The sequence below is a fragment of the Crocodylus siamensis genome, chromosome 7, assembly GCF_052110815.1.
Source record: "Crocodylus siamensis isolate JL-2025a chromosome 7, ASM5211081v1, whole genome shotgun sequence".
Lineage (NCBI taxonomy): Eukaryota > Metazoa > Chordata > Crocodylia > Crocodylidae > Crocodylus > Crocodylus siamensis.
The window spans coordinates 10,060,698-10,080,579 of record NC_143401.1 but is presented as its reverse complement, the minus strand read 5'-3'; the positions used below and the strand labels follow the sequence as shown (position 1 = coordinate 10,080,579).

Genomic DNA, 19,882 nt, shown 5'->3' with positions numbered 1-19,882 from the left:
AACAAGCCTTTCCTGGTCTACTGAGGCTCTTACACTGCCTTTAGCACAGTAGCATGTTTCTGGTTACCCCATACTACTGCTTCTAAGATTCAATGCCGGTGTATCCAGCTGGGGAAAACCAGTGCTGCCACCCTCCTGACAGCTGCTGCAGTGGAAAGTCTCACACCAAGGGAATTTAATCAACAGAACCTCTTTGATTATGTCAGTGCAATGCCAAACTGCTCAGTGGCTCATTTGCACCAGGAACTGAACCTATGAACTCTGCATCTCAAACATAAGCCTCTGCTACCGAAGCTGAGTCACCAGAGCTAACCAAAGCGGTGCTAGATATATCAACCAATATATTTGGGCAGTCAGCACTACAGAAGGACAAAACTGCACACTGGGAAGTTGTAGGTTACATTTATTTGACAATGGCTGTGTGTAGACAAGAAAGGCTCCTGCAGCCTGATTCTGCATTCCACAAGTTTTGAGGACAAGTCTACATTCAGTATTAAAAGAACCCAGAACTGATTTATACATTCAGATGCATATATATTGCAAAGCCAGGTGTGAGGCATGTCTTCCATTAATTCATACGTAGTTGTATTGCAAAAGCTCAGTCTTTGGCTTTGGGTGTGCGAGGCATGAACAAACACAATACGATACATGCACGGTCATGTCTTACAGGTTAAAAATCTTCCCAGAGGAAGCCTGTGGCTCAGACATCTGCCTACTGCAGGTCCTGGGCTTATGCCTAGATCGGCAACTGATGATGAGAGGAAGTACATGCCTCTAAAAGCCAAACCCTTGAAGGGAATGTGAACCTACAATATTTTCTGTTATGCTAGACTAGAGGCATACTAGGATACGTCTCTAGTGTATTCCAAAGGGCTCAAAACTAGGCTAATGTAGCCTTGTATGCCCCAGCGTGGTCATTAACACCATCCTCATTTCCCAAAGGGGACAGCTGAAATGCAGCCGCTTGCCCAAGACCGCAGTTATGGCCGAACAAATAGACCCCAGGTCACCTGACTCCCAGTCCTCTCAAACCGCAAGGCACGTACTCTTCTCTTAATCTAATGCCATGAGAATGAGCTGCTTCCTCATCAGAGCTTTGCATCTATTTAGCTTGTCCCTCTGAGCATTATTGTGTAGGGAGGATCAGTCCCAGAAGAAAAACCTTTTCTCTGCCTTCACCTTCTGTAATTGTGTGCTCAGGGGGAGGGGGCTACAGAAACAGCAGATCCAAACTGGTGTGGCAGCTGCCTGCCTGAACAGAGAAAAACACGTCACAGCCGTCAGGCATCAGCAAGAAGCAATCCCACTCTGACCTAAGCAAGTCCCAACTAGCAGTGCAGTGGGACTCCTCTCTCAGATGCTTTCTTCCTCTGTACTGCATATGCTTGGCTCAGGGCTCGTGGCAGCTTCTAGTCTGTACTGTTCCCCTGGGGTTTTCTACTTTGACATCCCCATGGATTCACACTGGCACTACCAGTTCCGGATTATTATGCTGGGGGACTCCACGGTGGGGAAATCATCCCTGCTGAAGCGCTACACTGAGGGCGTCTTCCTCGAATCCATCAATCAAACTGTGGGAGTAGATTTCTACGTCCAATTTATGGAGATTGAACCTGGGGTCCGGGTTAAGCTGCAGTTTTGGGACACGGCTGGGCAGGAGCGATTCAGGTAGGTTTGTCAGAGAAGCATCAAGGGTGGTAGGGGAAGGGGAGGGCGGAGAGCTGGATGGGCAGCTAAAGGGGGTTTAAAATTGCAGTGGAGGTGACAGACTTCATGCAGATGCAGGGAACACCAGGGCAGTACTTGGATTGCTGTTTAGGGAAAGGGGCTGTATTAACAGGCTCGGAAACTCAGCATCTCAGAGCAAGAAAAGCATGGGCAGCACTTGAGCTATCGTCCCCAGCTGATGTTTCTGGACTCTGTCTCAGGAAGATAGTAGACCCACGTGCTCTTTGGTCTCTCCTGAAAGGGGCAAACTGTGAGGTATCAGGAGAGGATTCAGTGATGGGGCATGAGGACTCATAAAGCTGGGCTGGGATCTCCACCTCTCCTATTCTGACTCCATGTACAAAGAGCCTTGGGTCAGGGAGGGTAGCACATGGCACAGAAATAGGGAGGGAGTCATTCAGCACTTAAACCAGGGATGCACAATACTCACAGGACCTCACTGTGCAGTGCACCCAGGGGGAGTTGCACACAGGCTGGCTCACACACTCCAGCTAACTCGCTAACAATACTGTAGAGTCCTCTTGAGTCTCCAGCCCTGGGGGTCAGGTCTTGAAATCAGAGCTGAAATTTGGGAGCCAAGTGCCTGCCAAGTGATACTCAATGCAGGGAGAGAAAAAAAGCAATCTGAACACCCTGATGCAGCAAAGTAAGCTGATCTGCTTTGTTCCTCCCCTTCTAGATATAGCTATTCAAACCCTTACTCCTACTGAAATAAGTGGCAGAAGTCCCAGTGACTCCATTGGGAGCAGGATTCTTCCCAGTCATAAAGAAAGTAAGCCAGGAGAAATCCAGGAACAACCTTCAGGGTGGGAACAGCACTCTCATCAGAGACTGTCAGCAGCGGGCTGCCACTCATGTGATCAGGTTTATACGTACGTGTCAGGCCTGATTCTCCCTACTCCTGCCTTTCAACTCATTTTACAGCCAGATAACTCTACTGACTTAAATAATGTACGGTAGTGGAAGGGGAGACTCTGGCCTGATTTCTAGGCACTACCTGGCACACCAGCCACTTAATGTCAGTCCAAAGCCCTTCCCAATCCAGCACGTCAAGGCCCTAAGCACAGAGCGTTCTTCTTCTTCGAACTATTATGAACCAAGCAACCACCCCATTGAAAGAAATGGGCTGCTCACTCCTGAAGTGTACAGTATTCAGATGTGCCAAGGGAACTGAAGGGATAAAGATGACTCCTGAAACCTCATTTGCACTAGAGCTTTTGCCAGTAAAGAACCAGTTAGGAAACCTGTCGCTGTAGACAAAGCTACAACATCTCCCACTGGCTGAAGCAGGAACAGACAGGTCTCAGTTGGTCAATGCCTCTGTGCTTGTGCCCTCAGCCTGAACTTGGCCCACCCCTATGCTATGGCTGTAGCAGGTGGATCTTCACTGGTGGCTGGGCAGGAGTAGGGAAAGTTCCCAGAGATCTGCTGTAGATAGAGCCATGACTAGCTGTAAACATACCATGCAGTTAATCCTCCAGCAGTGTAATGTCTTTCTATGGTGGGTTTAGCATACGGTCTTGTATCCTAACTCTGGCACTAGAACTGTAGCCAGATGGGTTGGTTTTCTCATTCCCAAGAGACTTGCCCCACAAACTCCAGGCAGCAGTCTGGCAGAGGCCAAATGCCAAAATTAACTGAATTTTCCTAACCTGTTCTGACAGACAGCAGAGGAGATATATAAACCTACACTAGAGTTGGGGAAAGGAGCATTATACACACAAGTTAAATGTGTTGGTTACAGCTGACTGAAATGAAAATCAAAATAATGCTCAGTGACCGGACATACAGCATAGAAAGGCCCTACTTCTAAGACCAAGAGCTGAAAACAAAAAGTCCTTCAAAACCATTTTGGTAGAAAATTGAGTAATCGAATGATATTCCCCCCCACCCCCTCCCTAGAGTGTCTGCTTCTCATAGAAAGTCAGTAGCAAACACCAAAACATTTTCAGTTCAATATGTCAATGTGCTGTTGTATGAAAAGTATCATTTTTGTTCTCATTTTCACTTGTAAGCTGGACTACATTTCCCATAATACATGATCAGTAGGATTTTTCTTTAATGAAACATCCATTACCATCAGCCAGGAAAAAAATAGTCCATCATGGGAAATATAACTTCATCAGAAAGCCCAGCCCATAAAGAATAGCAATCCAGGTATCTTATACTCCAGGTGCCATGGGGTAGCAAGATGCTATTTTGAATTGAAAAATTTCAGCTTCAGTACTTCAGAAAAAAATTAAATGAAAATTTTGGGGGAGCCAGGCTTTCTTCTGACTTTCAGGCACTTCACACTGCTTCCATGTCACAAAGATGATCTTTAGGAAGGTAATAAAACAGAGAATGTCAAGTCTCACGTGTACCCCTCTTTGTACCTAAGATCTGTGACACGTTCCTACTACCGCAACTCTGCTGGGGGAGTGCTGATGTTTGACCTGACCAACAGAGCATCCTTTGAAAGCATCCGTGAGTGGCATCGGGAAGCGACAGAAACTGTGAAACCTTTTCACATCGTTTTTGTCCTGGTTGGGCACAAGTGTGACCTGATAGCAGAGCGCAAGGTTGGAAGGAAAGAGGGTGAGAAGCTGGCTTCCTCACTGGGGGCAAAGTACATCGAGACATCTGCTAAGAACAGTAGCAATGTGGATGCTGCCTTCCAAGTGCTGACTATGGGAATCTATGAGGCACTGAAAACTGGGGTAATGAGCCCAAGTAAGGACTGGGATGGAGTGAAAAGTGGATTGTTGCCCACAGCAGTGACTACAGTACAAACACCAGGAAAACAAGAGCAGAAAAAGAAATGCACATGTTAGTAAGACACTGCAAGTCTCAAGAAGCCAGAATACACTACCAGTGTCCACCTCCTCTTACAAGACACGGCAGCTAGACAATATTGAATGATATATAAGGACAGTTACTGCAGTCTTTCATTACAAGGTAATGCCTCAAAACTTGGGCAACAAACAGAATTGGAAAGGGTGACAGCTGTATACTCATATCCAAAGACTTCAGTGTGTTGCAACACCCTATGTACTTCGAAGATTCAAAACAGCAATGACATGGCGTAAGCACTGGAAAAGGCAGAAATGTACACTTGAATGTTGATTAAATGTTTTATTCATATTTCTCATTGGCTTTATTATCCTAATAGAGGAGGAATTATTTAATACTAGCCATGCCAATGAATATGGCAATAGTATTAGCCCCAGACAGCATGTACAGGCATAGTAGAATCAGGAGGTGGGGGAAACCTAAACACCTGGGGATAGAAACTCTATGGATGTTGCATTTTTCTGTGCAGTAAACATTCCAACTGCTGTTCTGCTTGTAAAGTATTTGTCAAGTGCATATACGCAGCCAGAGTCTACAGAAAGCCTTGTCAGCAGCACTTGACATACCAGCAGCTCCCTTCCTACTAATGCAACTCCTAGTTTTAAAACCTAAGTCACCTTGTTTTACCATTACACCCTACCCGATTACATAGCATCTGGCTGAAAACTTCCAGCCCCTGAGGCCCTACTTATAGCTAGGCTTACCTTCTGCTTGAAAGGATACTGCTTAGAAAACAGACTACGTTTTGAATATGTAAAGAGGCACTTTTTATTTAAGCAAAACAGCTTCCCTTTCAGGCCTAATTATCAGACTTAGTGATCTGGTTCTGAGCCAACAGCACTCCCCTTGACTTTTGTGTTCTTGGCATTAGACAATATCGAAATACCCTAAGGTTCAAGACCAGGGTAGCTTTCACCTCCTGGTTCCTAATCAGAATTTAATCTATTTTGGTAACTATTTTTGTTTCCTAAAATGTTTGGCTCTTCAGGTGACTGCCAAATGAAATGAAGTTAACTGAAAATAGGTATTAGCTGGGCACAGAGATGAACTACAGACACTTAAGAGAGCTGTATCACATCCCTGATTTTGACTGATCACGTCAGATACTAGGAAAGCAGCAGAAGGAACCCTATATTACTGCTTAGTCCATCAAAGACTTCAGTCCCTAGTACTGTCAAGCCCATAAGACTCAACTTGGTGTTTGAGCTTATCAATTTAATCAGAATTCTTAACAAATAAACCTTATTATAATCAACTTGCTTTGTTTACATTTACATGTTAGTGTAAAGCAGATGAGATGTTGCAATTTCATCTGAGGTGCTGCAGCAGTTTGGAAATTTGATGGCTTACACTTAGGATCAGGTGCATGTTAGGTTTTTTTGGGGGACCCAGCCCCACACAGTTTCAGCCCTGTCAATCCGGAACTCAAGACCGGCAATTTTAGGAACCAACAGCCTTCTCCTCCTGCATTTGTAATTTGAAGAACTTCTCACCTGCTTTCTGAAGTGAACAGGGTCAAAACTCAAGTCAACAATTCCAGTTTCTTCTCTAGGATATTTAAAGTGAATCATGTACTGATGAAGTGTTCCCAATTAAAAGCCTGCAAACCAAAGGAATCGATTCAGGCAAGACAGTGCACAGTGCCTGATCTAGAGGAAACCAGCAGAGGGGAGTCAGTCTCCGTACCTCGAATACTAACAACCTGAATAAACAAACCCCAAGGTCTCACAAATCAAGCAGTCCAGCTCCAACTGCTGGGAGATACCCTATTTGAAACTGTTTAATGGGAACAGCACAAGACTGTGCCATGGTTCTTCTTTATTCATGTAAAACAAATGCAAATATTTATACAAACACTGACATTACAAAGTACTGGGAACTGGTAGGGAGTGAAAGAGGAAACAAAAACCTCTAGAGATGCTTCTAATACTGTCCCAAACAAGACCAAGATGCTCTGTCCCTCAGATAATCACTTAGACGATAAACCACTTTAAAGTCACAGATAAAGTCTTTGTTTCAAGATACGTTGCGTTCTTTTGAGGGGCTGAGGAAGGGGGCATATAATGTTTTTTGGCAGATCTCCTCATAAAGTCAGATATTGCTGCACTGTTAATAAAAATATATGCTTCTCTGTAAAGCATTAAAAAAAATATCCCATGGATGGTGTCATGGAGGCTTCAGCTTAGAGGCAGATATCCCAAAATGCACCGCAGTCATCTCCCTGCCATTCCTAGAGGTTATTTCTTGGTGGTTTTGCGGATCAGTGCCATCCTCTGAAACAAGAAAGTGAAAATACAAGGAACTGAGAGTCTGAAACATGGGCATTTACAATCAAGCCTGGAATGTGCTACATAGGAATGACACAGAAGAAACAGGCTATAAGTCTGCTCAGAGTTACTTATGCAATAATACCATCTGCTGAAAGTGAGCTCTGCTAAGCACATGGAACAGATCAAGAGCTCCAGACAGAAGCTTTTCTGCACTGGCCTTTGTACGGCTTGTGAACCCTGTTTAAACAGTTAAATCTTGTTGCTGACTGAATCCATTTGTGATGTGATCTGTCTAAACTTGTAGATAGGCCAAGCCATAAATCACTGCAGCCTAACCCCTACTAAAGCTTGCATACTCTCATAAACAGAGTTTCTGGTTTTCCCTAATTAAAAAAAATAAATTAAATTAAAAAAAATTGCAAATTTTCTGATAAAACCCCCAAATCAGCAATTAAAATAAAATGCCCCTATACATATAGGTATCAATGTTTTAGTGATACATCTACCATTTTAAAGCAATTTGGAAGCCTAGCCTACCAATGCTTCAAACACTATACAGGTTTCCCTTGCTTTACACCGTGCATGCGTTCCTGGAAAATGGCGCATTTTTAGCTCGAATTCGCAAAAAGAGAACCCACTTTACACCGTAACAAATCGAGATATGTTCCAAGACCCTGACCGTACTGTTCCCCAGACCCATTTCTGCCACTTGTACAAGACAATTTTGGCATTCTCCAACAGTAGACAGTACACACAAACACAGGGTGGTGGGGAATGTTTAGCTGGTGTGAAGAGAGGGTGGCTCCCCCTCCCTTACAGGCAGTATGGCTGGAGGAGAACTTTGGGGGGGGGCGGCGGCAGGTGTGGGTTGCCCGCTGAAGGCTCGGGGCGCCAGTTGCTGCACACACTTCCAGGGAGTTCGGGGGCGGCTCCCACGCAGATCTGTGCATGGGCAGGTTGCCCACTGCAAGCTTAGGCTCCCATCCTGCTGCCCTCCTCTGGGGCCTCCACAATTCAGTGGGCATGGCAGCACAGAGTGGGCAGGGAAGCTTGTTGTGGCCACTGAGAGGCCTGCACTGCTCTAGTGACATACCCCATGTCTGCCCGGAGCAGTGAGGGGCCCAACCCCACATTGTGCATTGCAGGCCCAGGCCCCAAGCCCCATGCACTGCCTGGCTGGGCAGCAGCCCCAGCCACACTCCAGCTCTGCCCAATGCCCTCCCCCACTATGAGCCTCAATTCCCCCTGCCATCCCCACTTACCTGCTGGAGCTGCTCTCCAGGCTACCTGGTGGCCATGTGCATACACGTGCACATGGCACCCCCTGCCTGACCACCCTCTGCCCCGCTCCCCCAGCCCCTTGCAGGCTGGAACTCTGCCAGCCTCCAGAGAGCTCTTTGCAAAAAGAGTAAAATCCACTTGTTTCTCTGTTAAAATGAAAAATCCGCATTTTTCTCTGGCAAAAGGGAAAATCCACGTTTTTCCCCCCGTTTTTTCCATAGGAAATGGGAAATGTGGATCCATACTCATAAGAAGGGTTGCATCATGACTTCTCCTTATGTACATTTACCTCCTAAGTCCATTTAAACCCTGGCCTGAACTACAACCAGAAAGAAAGAAAAATGTTTTTCAAAGTCTGTGGTTCTCTCCTTAGGACACCTCCTATCCCGAGCTCCTTTTTGGGTCTGACAATTCTTCCTAATTTCACTCACTAGTATGACTTAAATATCTTACTTGTATACTGCAGAGTTAAAATCCACTTTAAGATCCTCCTCTCTACCATCCCCAACCCCATTTCAAGCACAGCGTTTATCCAAGCAGCATGTAGAGCAAACAATATCATTTTTCTGATGCAGTTTCACAGACGTAGAGCACTTCATTTATGGGTGTGACTTAAAAAAAATGCAACAACTCACTTAAATTATAGCTCAGTCAAGGCAGAAAGCAGAGATGTACTTAACAACTGAAATTCCAGGAAAGTCATAAATGCTACTGAAGGTGCCCCAGACTTACATTCCCAAGATTTACAGTTACTGTTAGTGGCAACCAGGTACTTGCTCCTTCCTCACAGAACTATTTGTTTCTCTTGGGACATCTTTGCAGCTGTCTTACAGTGAGTCAGGATGACTCGCAGCGCTGTTCTATACCTCCACTGCTACAGCCATTAGCTCACACCAGCTGCATGGGTGCCAGTTCATATTTAGTGCAATGCTGAGCTGCAAATATAAAAGCAGCTTTAACAAAGAGCAGGCCTTAAGGCCACTCTTGACCACTATATGCAAAGTGTCCCTAGACTCTTGAAATTATACAGACAGGGACATCTTCAGCCACTATGGAATTTTAAACACAAAATTCTGAAATGTGAAATATTTGGCTATAATAAAACCACTTCATTCAGTGAACCATGCAGGGTCCTATCTCAGTCATATCCAGCTCCTGAACTGAATATTTTTTATTATAGGGATTCTGAAAGCAGAAGCTTTCTTCCTGACCACATAACTGCCTGGGGGCTGAGTGTCATTCTTGGAGACAAGGTAAGACGCCAACAAAACTACTACCTATAAGATCCATCATATAGTGATCCAGCTCTGCAGACATGCAGTCTTTTGTCTGAGACAACTAAATACTGAAATGTGGAATATGTGGTTGCCAGTTATGAACAAGGGTCTGCCCATAGTAATTCTCTTTGACTTAAGGGTTGAAGCCTTGGAGCAAACTTCAGGGAAGAGTGTCTTTAAGAAGACTAGACAAGCTGCGTATGTATCATTAGGATTCCATTTTTCCTAGGTTTGTAGTATCTCAGACTAGAGATGAACAAAAGAAAAGCTCTTGTACAGGGTGAGGATAGGGTCAGAATCCTCAGGTTTCCACTCTACATAGAGCTCCCTACCACCACCTGGGGAAGAATCTATTCTTATCTGGATTCCTCACCAGCCTTTCCATTTAGTTGAGCTGTTTGGAAAAAGATTTTTGGTTCAAAATCTAAATGAACCCAAACAGGATAGCACTATTTCCTCACTACCTCCTGTGCAATGCCAGTGTCACAACAGATCACTGTCTCTGCTGCTATACCAGAATAATCTAAGCAATTCAGAAGAGTGTCTGACTCAAAAATATTACCACTTTACTAAAGGTTCTGGCTTACAAAACAATCCTACTGGGCACTGCCTTCAACAGAAAGATGTGGCATTCAGCCAAAGCAGACTTGTCTTTCAGAAAACATAAGTCAAATCCACCCCACAAAACTAGAGAGAAAAGCTAAGGCACATAATCAATTTCTTTCATGCAATGGCTGGAGTTCAGGAAAACTCTGCTTGTACTGTCTCCCTGATATTTAGCGCCTAATATATTAGCAAAGGACTCCTCACCTGTTTGTGAGCTTCTGTAGTGCAGGCTTTTTTGTACGGCCGTATTTCTTCAGAACCAAAACCCGGGATCCACATGTTCCACTGACGTTCTGGAATGGAAATACAGATCAGTGTTTAAGAAAGCTGTACCGACTAACCAACCAGGGGGACACACTCATATATCAGGACTGTAAGATAAATGACAAAAATTGAATCGATGCACAAACCTGGTGCCACAGCTATCAACAAGAGCATGTAATGAGAAAGAGGTTTGTATTGGAAAGCTAAATTCCTGCTATAAAAGGCATGGAAAGATAACTTTTTCTGCACTAGCACTTCAGAATTTTCATCAGTATTGGAGCCCTACAGTCGTGGGTACTACATACACCTACTGAAAAACAAAAACAGTCTCTTCACTACAGACTTTACAATCTAGGTTGCCAGACAGGTGCAAATGACACATTAGCCCATATGAGCAGGAGTTCTGGTGTTAGGGAAACATAAGGACACTGAACTCATCTCTCTTGACTCTCAAGAGGTTTGCTACGGCTGCGCGTTGGGTAAAAGCGGGGCAAATCTACATGAGACATTAACTGCAGAGCTGCCTAATTAGCTCCGCAGTACATGTCTTGGCATCTACACATGCAGCCCTATTAGGCCACAGGGAACTAATCAACTCCACAGCACTGCACGTGTACATGTCAACATTAGCCCTGCACTGGGGCACTCATGCTCCAGCCAGCCCCTCCACAGCACGCTGAGCTGGAGTTGGAGCAGTCCCAGGTTGACAAGCTGATCCCCCGGGCTCCCTGCCAGCCTGGCCTGATCCGACCCAGCTCAACATGTTGTGGTCCCAGGCACTTGTGAAGAGGTGGTGCTCATGAGCAATAAACTCTCATGTGGTGTGCCGGAGTTTATTGCTCTGTATTAATACGCATGTGTAGATGTGCCCATTGAGGCAGAATGGAGGATGGTCTCCTTTTGTTACAAGGCACTGGTCTCTTACCAAGATGCAACTGGACATCTTTCACTTCCAGAGTGTTTGATTTACGATGTCGGGCAAGCTGGCAGGCAGCTGTCACCACGCTCTCAATGAAGTCATCAGCAATTTGCAACAGCATCTGTCATGGAGTGGAAAGAAGGATGCCCCGACCCCATTAATATTGGGTATTTTTGGCTGAATGTTACAATCAAACAATGACCAGTACCAAGCAAAACCCCCAGAAGTTACTACTTTAAATCAATATTATTCCACTGGCCACGTCTATGAGTGGCGGACTGTGCAGTTGTTACTGCAGTTATTTAGTACCTGCATAAGCAAGTACTAAATGACCAGTAACCAGCATTGCTGTGCAGTACCATCCCCACACAGTTTTTTTCCAACCCTACTGTGCAGTAGCAATGAGCTACTGCACAGTAGTGCATTACTACAGTGCAATATTGTTATCACATGGTTAGTGCCCTGCAACACTACTGCACAGTAGCAATGAGCTACTGCACAGTAGTGTTACTCATTGCTACTAAGCAGCAGCATCTCATGTAGACATGCCCACTGTGTCTTACCTATAGCATTAAATGCGAGCTCAGTGCCACATTTGATACCGATCAAGTCATAACAGCACAGTAATGTGAAGCAACATTCCCTGGACTGGGCTGGGATTACTGGTGTATATGAATGCTCTGGGTTAACTATCTAGGCAACTCACCTATTATTAACACATGAACCAGGACCTACCTCCTCCACATCCTCATCCAGCTGCTCATTTGGATCCACCTCTCGAACCAGATCCTGCAATTTCTTCTTGGTTAAAACCTGAAGGAAAAAGAGGGGACACTCTGTCACCCTACAATAGCAAACTGGTTGCAATGGACACAAAACAGCAGCTCAAAGACCCTAGTTTTACACATTATTTGGCACTGCAGATCTCCCCAGGAACTACACAGATAAAAATATTACGTAATAATGAGCAAAACATCTTTGGCAGCTACACACATAAAGCAGTGCCCAACAGAACAGAATAAATAAGGCTGCCCTTTCAAGTGAAAATATATTTGTTAATGTCTCTCATCCTAAAATACTGTGCATTAAAGCAATGGGGGTGCCGAAGAGAACATCTGTACAACAGGAACTCTTCAAGGGTGGATTGCAAGCACCACAAGCATTTGAGTTACTGCAAATTTTATATTTCAGCAAAAAGATACCTGACATTGCCAAAGTGACTATAACACAAATCTCCTCCAAAGGAGATTACTTTGCTACCACTGAACTGCAGTCACTGCTGAGGCCAAGAGCTACATTAAGTACAGCACAAGTGCACAATCAGTACTGAGGATTTTATTATTTACAGACTACAGGCAGTTTACTTGGTGCTAAAGGACACATGGGAAAGATGCTATCTCTGCTCCAAAAACATTTTACAAAGATAAAGCTGGTACAGTTAGTTCTTCTGTGAAGTGCCAAGGGACCTACTGTCCAAAAAAATGCACAGGGGCTTCATTCAATTCAAGGAAAATCCCCATACAAATTATGGAGAAAGTAAAATTCTTTACTTTAGAACACTGAATGCCTAAGTTGAAGCTACTGGGATTGGAACCTGTGATTCCAAAGACAAAGAATTCATGATGATTAGACTATTAAGCCATCCCCTTTCAGAGGTGAAAGGCCTTTTTTCAAGCTCAATCTCAACTTCTCCCTCTTTATAATTCATTCCATTCGGTACCCAGCATGTCTACAACAGGCGTGGAACTGGGAGAGGTGGAATAGGCATACATTTGAAAGGGATGAAGTGACAGTGGGGTAGAATGCAGTCTGTTACATTTTTGATAACAGACCATTTTGAAAACAGTAGTATTTGAAATACTAAACTGAAAGTAAATATTGTCTACATGTGGAAAGTGTCAGTTCCTTGACCAGTATTCCTATCTGCATTGTCCAAAGCAGGCAAGGATTACCATTACACAGAGTATGTTGAAGCCAGCCATCTGTCACTGCAAAATACAAAAGGTCTGTTTAAATTGGTTTGACACCTATTGATCTGACAACTCAGATAAGTAGGATCTAGCACAAGACCCTGCACTTGTCAAACAACAGCTTGCAGCAATGGGAAAACTTTGTATTTAAATGTTTTGTTTTTCCTATAAAGGCACATTTTGATTTTTGCCACATATCCAGCTCCTTTACAAAGACCAGTTCAGATGGTAAGTACTTTGGAGGTAAGAAATGGATCTGTACAGATCAAATGAACTGTAACAGTAACTGATTTCATACAAAATATTTGCCAATTGTTTAAGAAGAGAGAGAGATTAAGCTATAGAAAAGCCTGTACAGGTGACCCTCTTCCCCTCCCCAAACCTCAAATTAAATTACCTGGTTGCTTTCTGGACTCAGGCGTCCCCCTCCACTAGGGGTCCCAGGCATCTTGGCCACAGTAGTGCTGTTTGCCATGGAGCTCTGTGGTGGAGTGCTAGCAGGTTCTGGCTTTATCGAGGAGAAGTTGGATAAGTTGATCAAGGTAGATGGGCCAAACTGGTTCATAATCTGCTGGGCTTTAGCTTTTAAATCATACAGCTTATCAAGATCCTGTTTCTTTTTGGGGTTGTGAGGACCCAAACCGATCAGCTAAAGGAACAAACAAACCACAAGCTTAATGGTAGGTTAAATGTGAATTCAGAGAAGGGATATCCCTCTCTAACCAATCCCTTCAAAAGTCTGTACTAAAACCATAAACCAAAGGCAGGGCCAGTAGCTTATCCCTAGGTGCCTCTAAAAACATTTTGAGAGGGTGGGAAGTCAGTGGGAAGAGAAAGAGACTTCTTTGTATTTTGAAATGCGAAACTTTAATAGAAAGCATGGTGGATGCAAAGCATACCAAGAGAAGAACCAGTAACATGCCTGAAGATGGACCGCCCAGCCTAAGCATATCCCCAAATCTTCACTTTCTCTTTTCCAGTCCCACAACTAATTCACTCCATGGCTGTGTCCTACAGATCCTAGATACAGATTGTCACTCATTCTTATGTCTGCACTTTTTTTTTTTTTTTCCAGACAGACAGTCTTAAGGTCTCCAGACTTTTACTGTTAACATTTTAGATCAGGGGTTCCCAAAATTTTGCCTCTGAAGGGCCATTTCCAAAGTCCTGGGTGGCAGACCACATCAAAAAGGGCTCATGGAGCATGCCCTGGGAACTATTCCAAAAAGACCCCACCTACTACTCAGCTGCATGAAAAGGTAACATTTAGGGAACCCCAAGTTTAGAGGAACAGATCAAAGAATATCTCTTGAGATATACAACTGGGATGATTTAACAAAACAAAGTAGTGTAGCAAGATCATAAGCTTTTCTGGGCAGGGTCTGTACAGTGCCCAGCACTGTGGACCTGGTTAACAATGGAGTTCTGAGATGCTACCACAATACTATTAACAGAAATCTCTGTCTTTACATCTAAGGCAGCTCTGTAATTGAGCAGAGCAGACTAAGGTAAAGTTCCTCATGCAACAGCACTAGCAAGACTAGGCACCCAGGACGAAAGCATGGCTCTGGCATGTAGCACTTTGGACCACCTGAAGCCTACATCACCCTTCTGCCCAAACTGCTATGTACAGTAGTGCAACAGTTTGCAGTGACAACATGATATATCTGGCCTGATAGCATAGAATTCAATTTAACCTATGAACCTAGCAACCTTCAAGTCAGATCTCTGAAGCTGACAGGACACCATTGCCCCAAGTTCCTTTGATTTAGCTCCAAAACATGAAGTTTAGTGGATTACTAACAATATGCCAGAAACGAATACTCTCATAAACTTACTTAATAAGCCTGGTCCTGCCAGTTTAGCCATAAGGTTTTTGGACTAATTTCTGTTATAGCCCATTAGACATAAAATAATTTTGGATTGGATTTGAACCAGCCAACTAGATGAATAAATAGGTTTTAAATCTTTTGAGCTACCTACTCTTCCTAACATAGCACACATCACTACAGAGTCAGTTTGGCTTCTTTCTGGACACACGGATGCTCTATCCAAACTTGCGTTCTTTGGTTCTCACCAACAACATTAAGGAAATGCTGCAGTAATTCTTTTTAACACACTAAAAATATTTACTATGGAGTCTGATGTAGAGTAAGAGCATCTGAAGCCTCTTACAAGTCATTCACTATTCTACTATCTCTACCCATCATCTCAGTCTCTATCAGTCCTCAGTAAGAGCTGATATTTTGAATAGCTATTTAGAAAATTCATTAAAAGTATATTCACACTATTTGAAAGTATAGGTATTATACTGTAAAGTGATTTAAGAGGAGGATTTTGAGACTTTAGAAGTAGCTGTATTAACTCTGAAATTCTAAGTGTATATCCATTCACACAGATGTTTCCTGTATCAGTCTATGGAACTGATTAATACAATATTTTCTGTATAAAAGATGATGCATCTGATAAGTAGTTTTGTTCCATCACTGGAAACCCCCAAACAACTTGTTACACTGAATTTTTCTTTTAGATCTGTTGCAAAAGAATATTGTTTGGAAAAAGTCTCTTTTCAAACCAACACCTAATAAAAGCTGAAAAATAATAACTTAGAGGAAAAACAGAAAGCTCATATTAACAGAAATCATATTTTACACCTAACTTACAAAGTCAGTTTTTTTTATCTGTACAAGCAAATTCTCGTTAGTTTGTATTAACCCACACAGAAAAACATAAAAAATTCACACAAAACTGCTTAGAAAATAGATATTTTAGTGCTTCATTCCAACACTGAGTCATGCGTTGCTGCAAACATTACAAACCATGTTGTCTTTGTAAGTCAACGTAAGTACAAGTCATTTCACATAGCTCTGACAACAATTTCTAGCTTCATTTTAGCAGGCTTTAAAAATGATGGAGAGAATCCCCAGAGTCATGCCTTGGGGTGTTCTCCAAACTCACACAGCACTCTAGGAACTCTTATCTGTCATTTCTGAAATGAGACGCCTATCCAGAGCTTAAGGCAAGGACCAGCAGAAAGGCAAGAACCAGGGTTCTAATACAGGTTCAGCCACCAGCTTGCCTTAATTGACACATCTGTGGAGGAGAAATTCTGACATAATGCAGAGAAAGTAAAATTATGTTTTCTGAAATGCTTTAAAAAATCTTACACCCTAAAGTGGGTCTTAGTACAGAGAAATTTCTCTGATTTCATCCTCTGCACGTGACCAAGTTTGTCAGAAAGTAAGCCTAATACAGATCTGCAGGTCCTCACATCAACTCCTGCATGCCAAGTCATGGCAAGCCCAAGCAATTTACTTACAGCTATCTGAGTGTCTAGATCTTTAATTACATCAGCAACTGCTGTTGGCCCAGTGAATGGAGAGGCCATTTTCCAAAATCTTCCTGTAAATAAAGACAGTATTAACCTGCTCTCCCTCCTCTTTCAGAGTTCCCAGTCCTAAAGCAAAAGTTTTATATATATCATGTACCATAACATAAAAAGGCTTTGGCAGAAAATATACAAATGGGTATATTCTGTGCTTATTAAACTGGATCTGATGTTATTGTTCCTGGATAGTTAATATAAAGATTTATTTAAATAGCAACTGTTGAACCTAGCATATACTGCCAAACAAGAAATTTCCCAGGGTCCTGAAAGGAAAGCAGAATTTTATGTTAAACTTCATTCATTTGCCAGATTTTAAGCACAGGACTTCTTGGTATTGGGATAGAAGAGAGCACTTGGGTACAGATTAGCACCATTTTGTGAAATAGTAGCATTCTTGCCGCAGCCTGAACTAATGCTACTGGCACCTGAGCAATCTCTACAGTAACTTGCTATGTCCTGCTGTTAGTGTTACACTAGGAGATAAAGTTAAGAGTCTACTGTACAGTGGAATAAAATAGTTTGTTGATCCATTCACCAAATGGCTTGCACTTCCCATTTCTAGGAGATGGGGAGTACATTGAATGAAGACATCTTTAGAAAGCTGAAAAGGTTTTTTAGTTTGTTTGCTTGGTTTTGTTTCTTTTAATAGCCTTTAAATTTTTGCTTCTTTACAATGGATAAAGAAAAGGCAAGGAGAGTCTCTTCTCTGATTTTCACCTAAGAAATACCACACGTCAAGTTTAGCCTTTCCTTGTTTTTCTAGAGGACCACTTTGGACATGCCGTTTATCTTGAGAGCTACACTGCAAGAACTTATAAGTTAACTGAAGGGACAGGGTACATGATCTGAAGGCACCTCCTTTCTACTAAGCAGTAATGCAGCATTGGACTTCAATATATATTCAAAAATGTCTAAACTGTGGCTGAAAATTCTTCTCCCCCCCCCCCACTTACTTTCAACTTTGCAACATCAATTCTGCAAGACTGTGGTAACTGGAGAAGGCAAAAACCAAAATCTTCAGCTAAGAATTAAGCAGGAAAAAAACAAAACTTTTTTACCTTATTTTTCACATCACAGCAGAAGACAATAATGTACAAAGTATGTTAAAGGTTTCTGCTTAGTATACCACTTTTAAGGGCACTGAGTCAAAACTTAATGTATAAAATGTGCACATATTTCAGCAAACCTTGTATAAGGAAGCACCGGATACAATATCCACAGCCATCTATATGAATCCTTACCTGGTTAAAAGAACTGAACATGGACATAGGCTAATTCCACCCAATTGTACTTGGGGGAGGGGGAAAACAAAAAACAAGATCAGCTAGTCCTCCCAACTCCAGAATTAAAAATTCATTTGTAATCAGTCTAATAAGCATGAGGTCAGGAGAACACATTATATAATACATTCGCTACTCTACTTTGACTTCAATACAAGTGCTGAAAACATAACAGCAAAAAACAGTGCTGTAGCTTGATGCTTCATAGAGATATATTTATATACATATTTTTTTTTTATTTAAAATGAAGAAAACAATTAAAAACAACTCTCAAAAAAGATACCATATTTTAACCTCAAAGCAGACAGACACATTTGAACAACATCACAAGGTTGGGAAACACTTCCTCTGAGCAAAGTCTGGAGAGGGACAAGAGGTTTGGTTTTAAACCTTGATAAACTGTCATCCAAAATGCCAGTCTCCGAACGATGACCAGGCTTTTCTGGTGGAGAGCATCAAGATGTCACTGACGCTCGTGGGAAAATCCATCCGTCCCGCGAGACACATGGGATAATTACAGCAGGTGAGTCTACAGGAAACCAGTCCAGCCGCGACAGGCTGCAAAGCGGCCCCAGGGCCGAGCCCCGAGGGAAGGGGGCGGCAGGGCCGGGGCCGCCGGGTAGTGGGAGAGGGGAGGGGGTCGCTCACCTCGCGGCGGGGGCAGGACGCTGCGCTGCCGCCGCCCTTCCCCCGCCCCGGCCCCGCACTCACCGCTCCCGCCTACCGCCCCATGACCCACGAGTGACCGCCTCGGCCCGACCTGCCGCTGCCGGCTCTGCCTCGCCACAGAGAGTCCTTCCGGGGTCGCGAGCGCTGCCCCCCCGGAAGCACTTCCCGGCGCCGACCAGGCCCCGCCCTGCCAACGGGGAGGAACTGCGCATACGCCGCGGTTTGACAGCGCCTGATGGGCGTGGTCCCCCCCTTGCTCCGCCGGGGCAAAGTCTTTCCCTGCAGATCAAGCGGCCCTGGTTCAAACCCGAGCGGTCTCCTCCCTTCACTGCCCCTCGCCGCGCACGTGTGCTGGAGCGTTTCCAGGCCCCGGCCCCGCCCACGCTGCGATCCCAGCATGCCGCGCGCAGATTTGCATCGAACACTGTGGGCAGCGGCGTGCACGTTTTCGGAGATTTGCGGGGAAAGGAAAAGCCAACGGGGGGACCAACCCCGGGAGCGCTCGTAGAGGGGCCGGGCGCGCGTTGCTACAGGAGGGTTGGCGGCTCGCCCTCACATATACAGAACTCGCTTCGTCTGTGGAGGGTGGGCCGCGGAAGTGCTCGGTTAAAAAGGGCTTCTGTCGTGAGTGACACGTGGGGTTGGCTGGCCTCGGCCTGTCCTGCCCCGTGCGGAATCGACATCAAGAGATTTCGGAAGCACAATTTTTGTTCCTGGGGCTGCTGGTAATCGCTCGTTCCGGCGCCCCCGTTTTCCCGGTGCCAGAGCAGATCCAGACCGAGACTGAAGCCGAGCGCGGCTGGCTTCCCCCGCCTCGCGATCCCGCTGGCGGGGCAGGCGGCGCCTCGTCGCTCTGCGCCCTGCGGGCTGCCGCGCGCCTTATAGAAACCGCGGGGGCGTGCCATGTGTAGGCGAGGGCTGTGTTTGGTAGCTGGTTTGGTCTGAGATAAAAAGAAATGCAACACGCTAGAACTCTTGGTTCAGAAGTGCTACCTTTTATTAGACCGACCAGGAAATCACCCCCCAAAAAATCTCTTTTTCTGCAAACTCTCAGGCTCAAAGGCCCCTCATCAGGCAGCCAAGAAGTTTTAAAGAGATTTTTTGTGTGTGTGGCAATTTCTTGGTCTAATACGAGGTATCATTTCTGAACCAAGAGTTCTAGATTTCTTCCAAGCTTTCAGGCTCAAAGGCAGTTCATGAGGCAGTGGGAAAATTTTAAATAGATTTTTTTTTTTTACAATTTCCTAGTTGGGCTAATAAAAGGTAGCATTTCTGAACCAAGAGTTCTAGATTTTTTCCTACCCAAAACTAGAACTCTTGGTTCAGAAATGCTACCTTTTATTAGACAAACTGGGAAACTGCAAGAAAAGTCTCCTTTTCTGCAAGCTTTCAGGATCA

At 44.2% G+C, this 19,882-nt stretch overlaps 2 protein-coding genes and 1 non-coding gene across 10 annotated transcripts; 2 read left to right on the top strand and 1 right to left on the bottom strand.

The window, feature by feature from the left end:
* The first annotated feature begins 405 nt into the window (after positions 1-405).
* LOC149859475 (ras-related protein Rab-39B-like) lies at positions 406-17,479 on the top strand. 4 transcript variants are annotated; one of them, XR_016443497.1, is made up of 4 exons: positions 1,531-1,668; positions 9,292-9,364; positions 13,321-13,375; positions 17,299-17,479. XR_016443497.1 is itself a non-coding variant. In XM_090057466.1 (2 exons), exons 1-2 carry the CDS (start codon positions 1,358-1,360, stop codon positions 4,539-4,541), a joined length of 744 nt encoding a protein of 247 aa, XP_089913592.1. In that variant the 5' UTR covers positions 406-1,357; the 3' UTR covers positions 4,542-5,605. The 4 variants fall into 4 exon arrangements, 1 of the variants encoding a protein (XP_089913592.1); XR_016443498.1 differs by having other exon boundaries at positions 17,280-17,479; XR_016443499.1 differs by lacking the exon at positions 13,321-13,375.
* TAF12 (TATA-box binding protein associated factor 12) lies at positions 6,362-18,647 on the bottom strand. Of its 5 annotated transcripts, XM_090057469.1 has the most exons (8): positions 18,527-18,646; positions 17,489-17,556; positions 16,467-16,549; positions 13,545-13,796; positions 11,913-11,990; positions 11,184-11,298; positions 10,199-10,287; positions 6,362-6,833 (listed from the first exon to the last, which is right to left on the bottom strand). In XM_090057469.1, exons 3-8 carry the CDS (start codon positions 16,533-16,535, stop codon positions 6,798-6,800), a joined length of 639 nt encoding a protein of 212 aa, XP_089913595.1. In that variant the 5' UTR covers positions 16,536-16,549; positions 17,489-17,556; positions 18,527-18,646; the 3' UTR covers positions 6,362-6,797. The 5 variants fall into 5 exon arrangements, with proteins under 5 accessions (XP_089913595.1, XP_089913596.1, XP_089913594.1 ...); XM_090057470.1 differs by lacking the exon at positions 16,467-16,549 and having other exon boundaries at positions 18,527-18,641; XM_090057468.1 differs by lacking the exons at positions 16,467-16,549; positions 18,527-18,646 and adding an exon at positions 18,206-18,517.
* Positions 18,648-19,092: 445 nt separating this feature from the next.
* On the top strand, positions 19,093-19,233 carry LOC149859473 (U11 spliceosomal RNA). The gene has a single exon (XR_016443700.1). It is a non-coding gene; the product is annotated as a U11 spliceosomal RNA (small nuclear RNA).
* Positions 19,234-19,882: the final 649 nt, after the last annotated feature.

What these genes read in the sequence shown, in the direction of transcription:
- LOC149859475 (XM_090057466.1), top strand. Translation starts at nt 1,358, where the DNA reads ATGCTTTCTTCCTCTGTACTGCATATGCTTGGCTCAGGGCTCGTGGCA. An exon ending in GCTGGGCAGGAGCGATTCAG is followed by an intron (nt 1,669 to 4,108) that starts GTAGGTTTGTCA and finishes TTTGTACCTAAG; the next exon opens with ATCTGTGACACGTTCCTACT.
- TAF12 (XM_090057468.1), bottom strand. An exon ending in TTGATGTTGCAAAGTTGAAA is followed by an intron (nt 13,797 to 17,488) that starts GTAAGTGGGGGG and finishes TTGTTCCTTTAG; the next exon opens with CTGATCGGTTTGGGTCCTCA. An exon ending in TGGATGAGGATGTGGAGGAG is followed by an intron (nt 11,299 to 11,912) that starts GTAGGTCCTGGT and finishes ACTCCATGACAG; the next exon opens with ATGCTGTTGCAAATTGCTGA.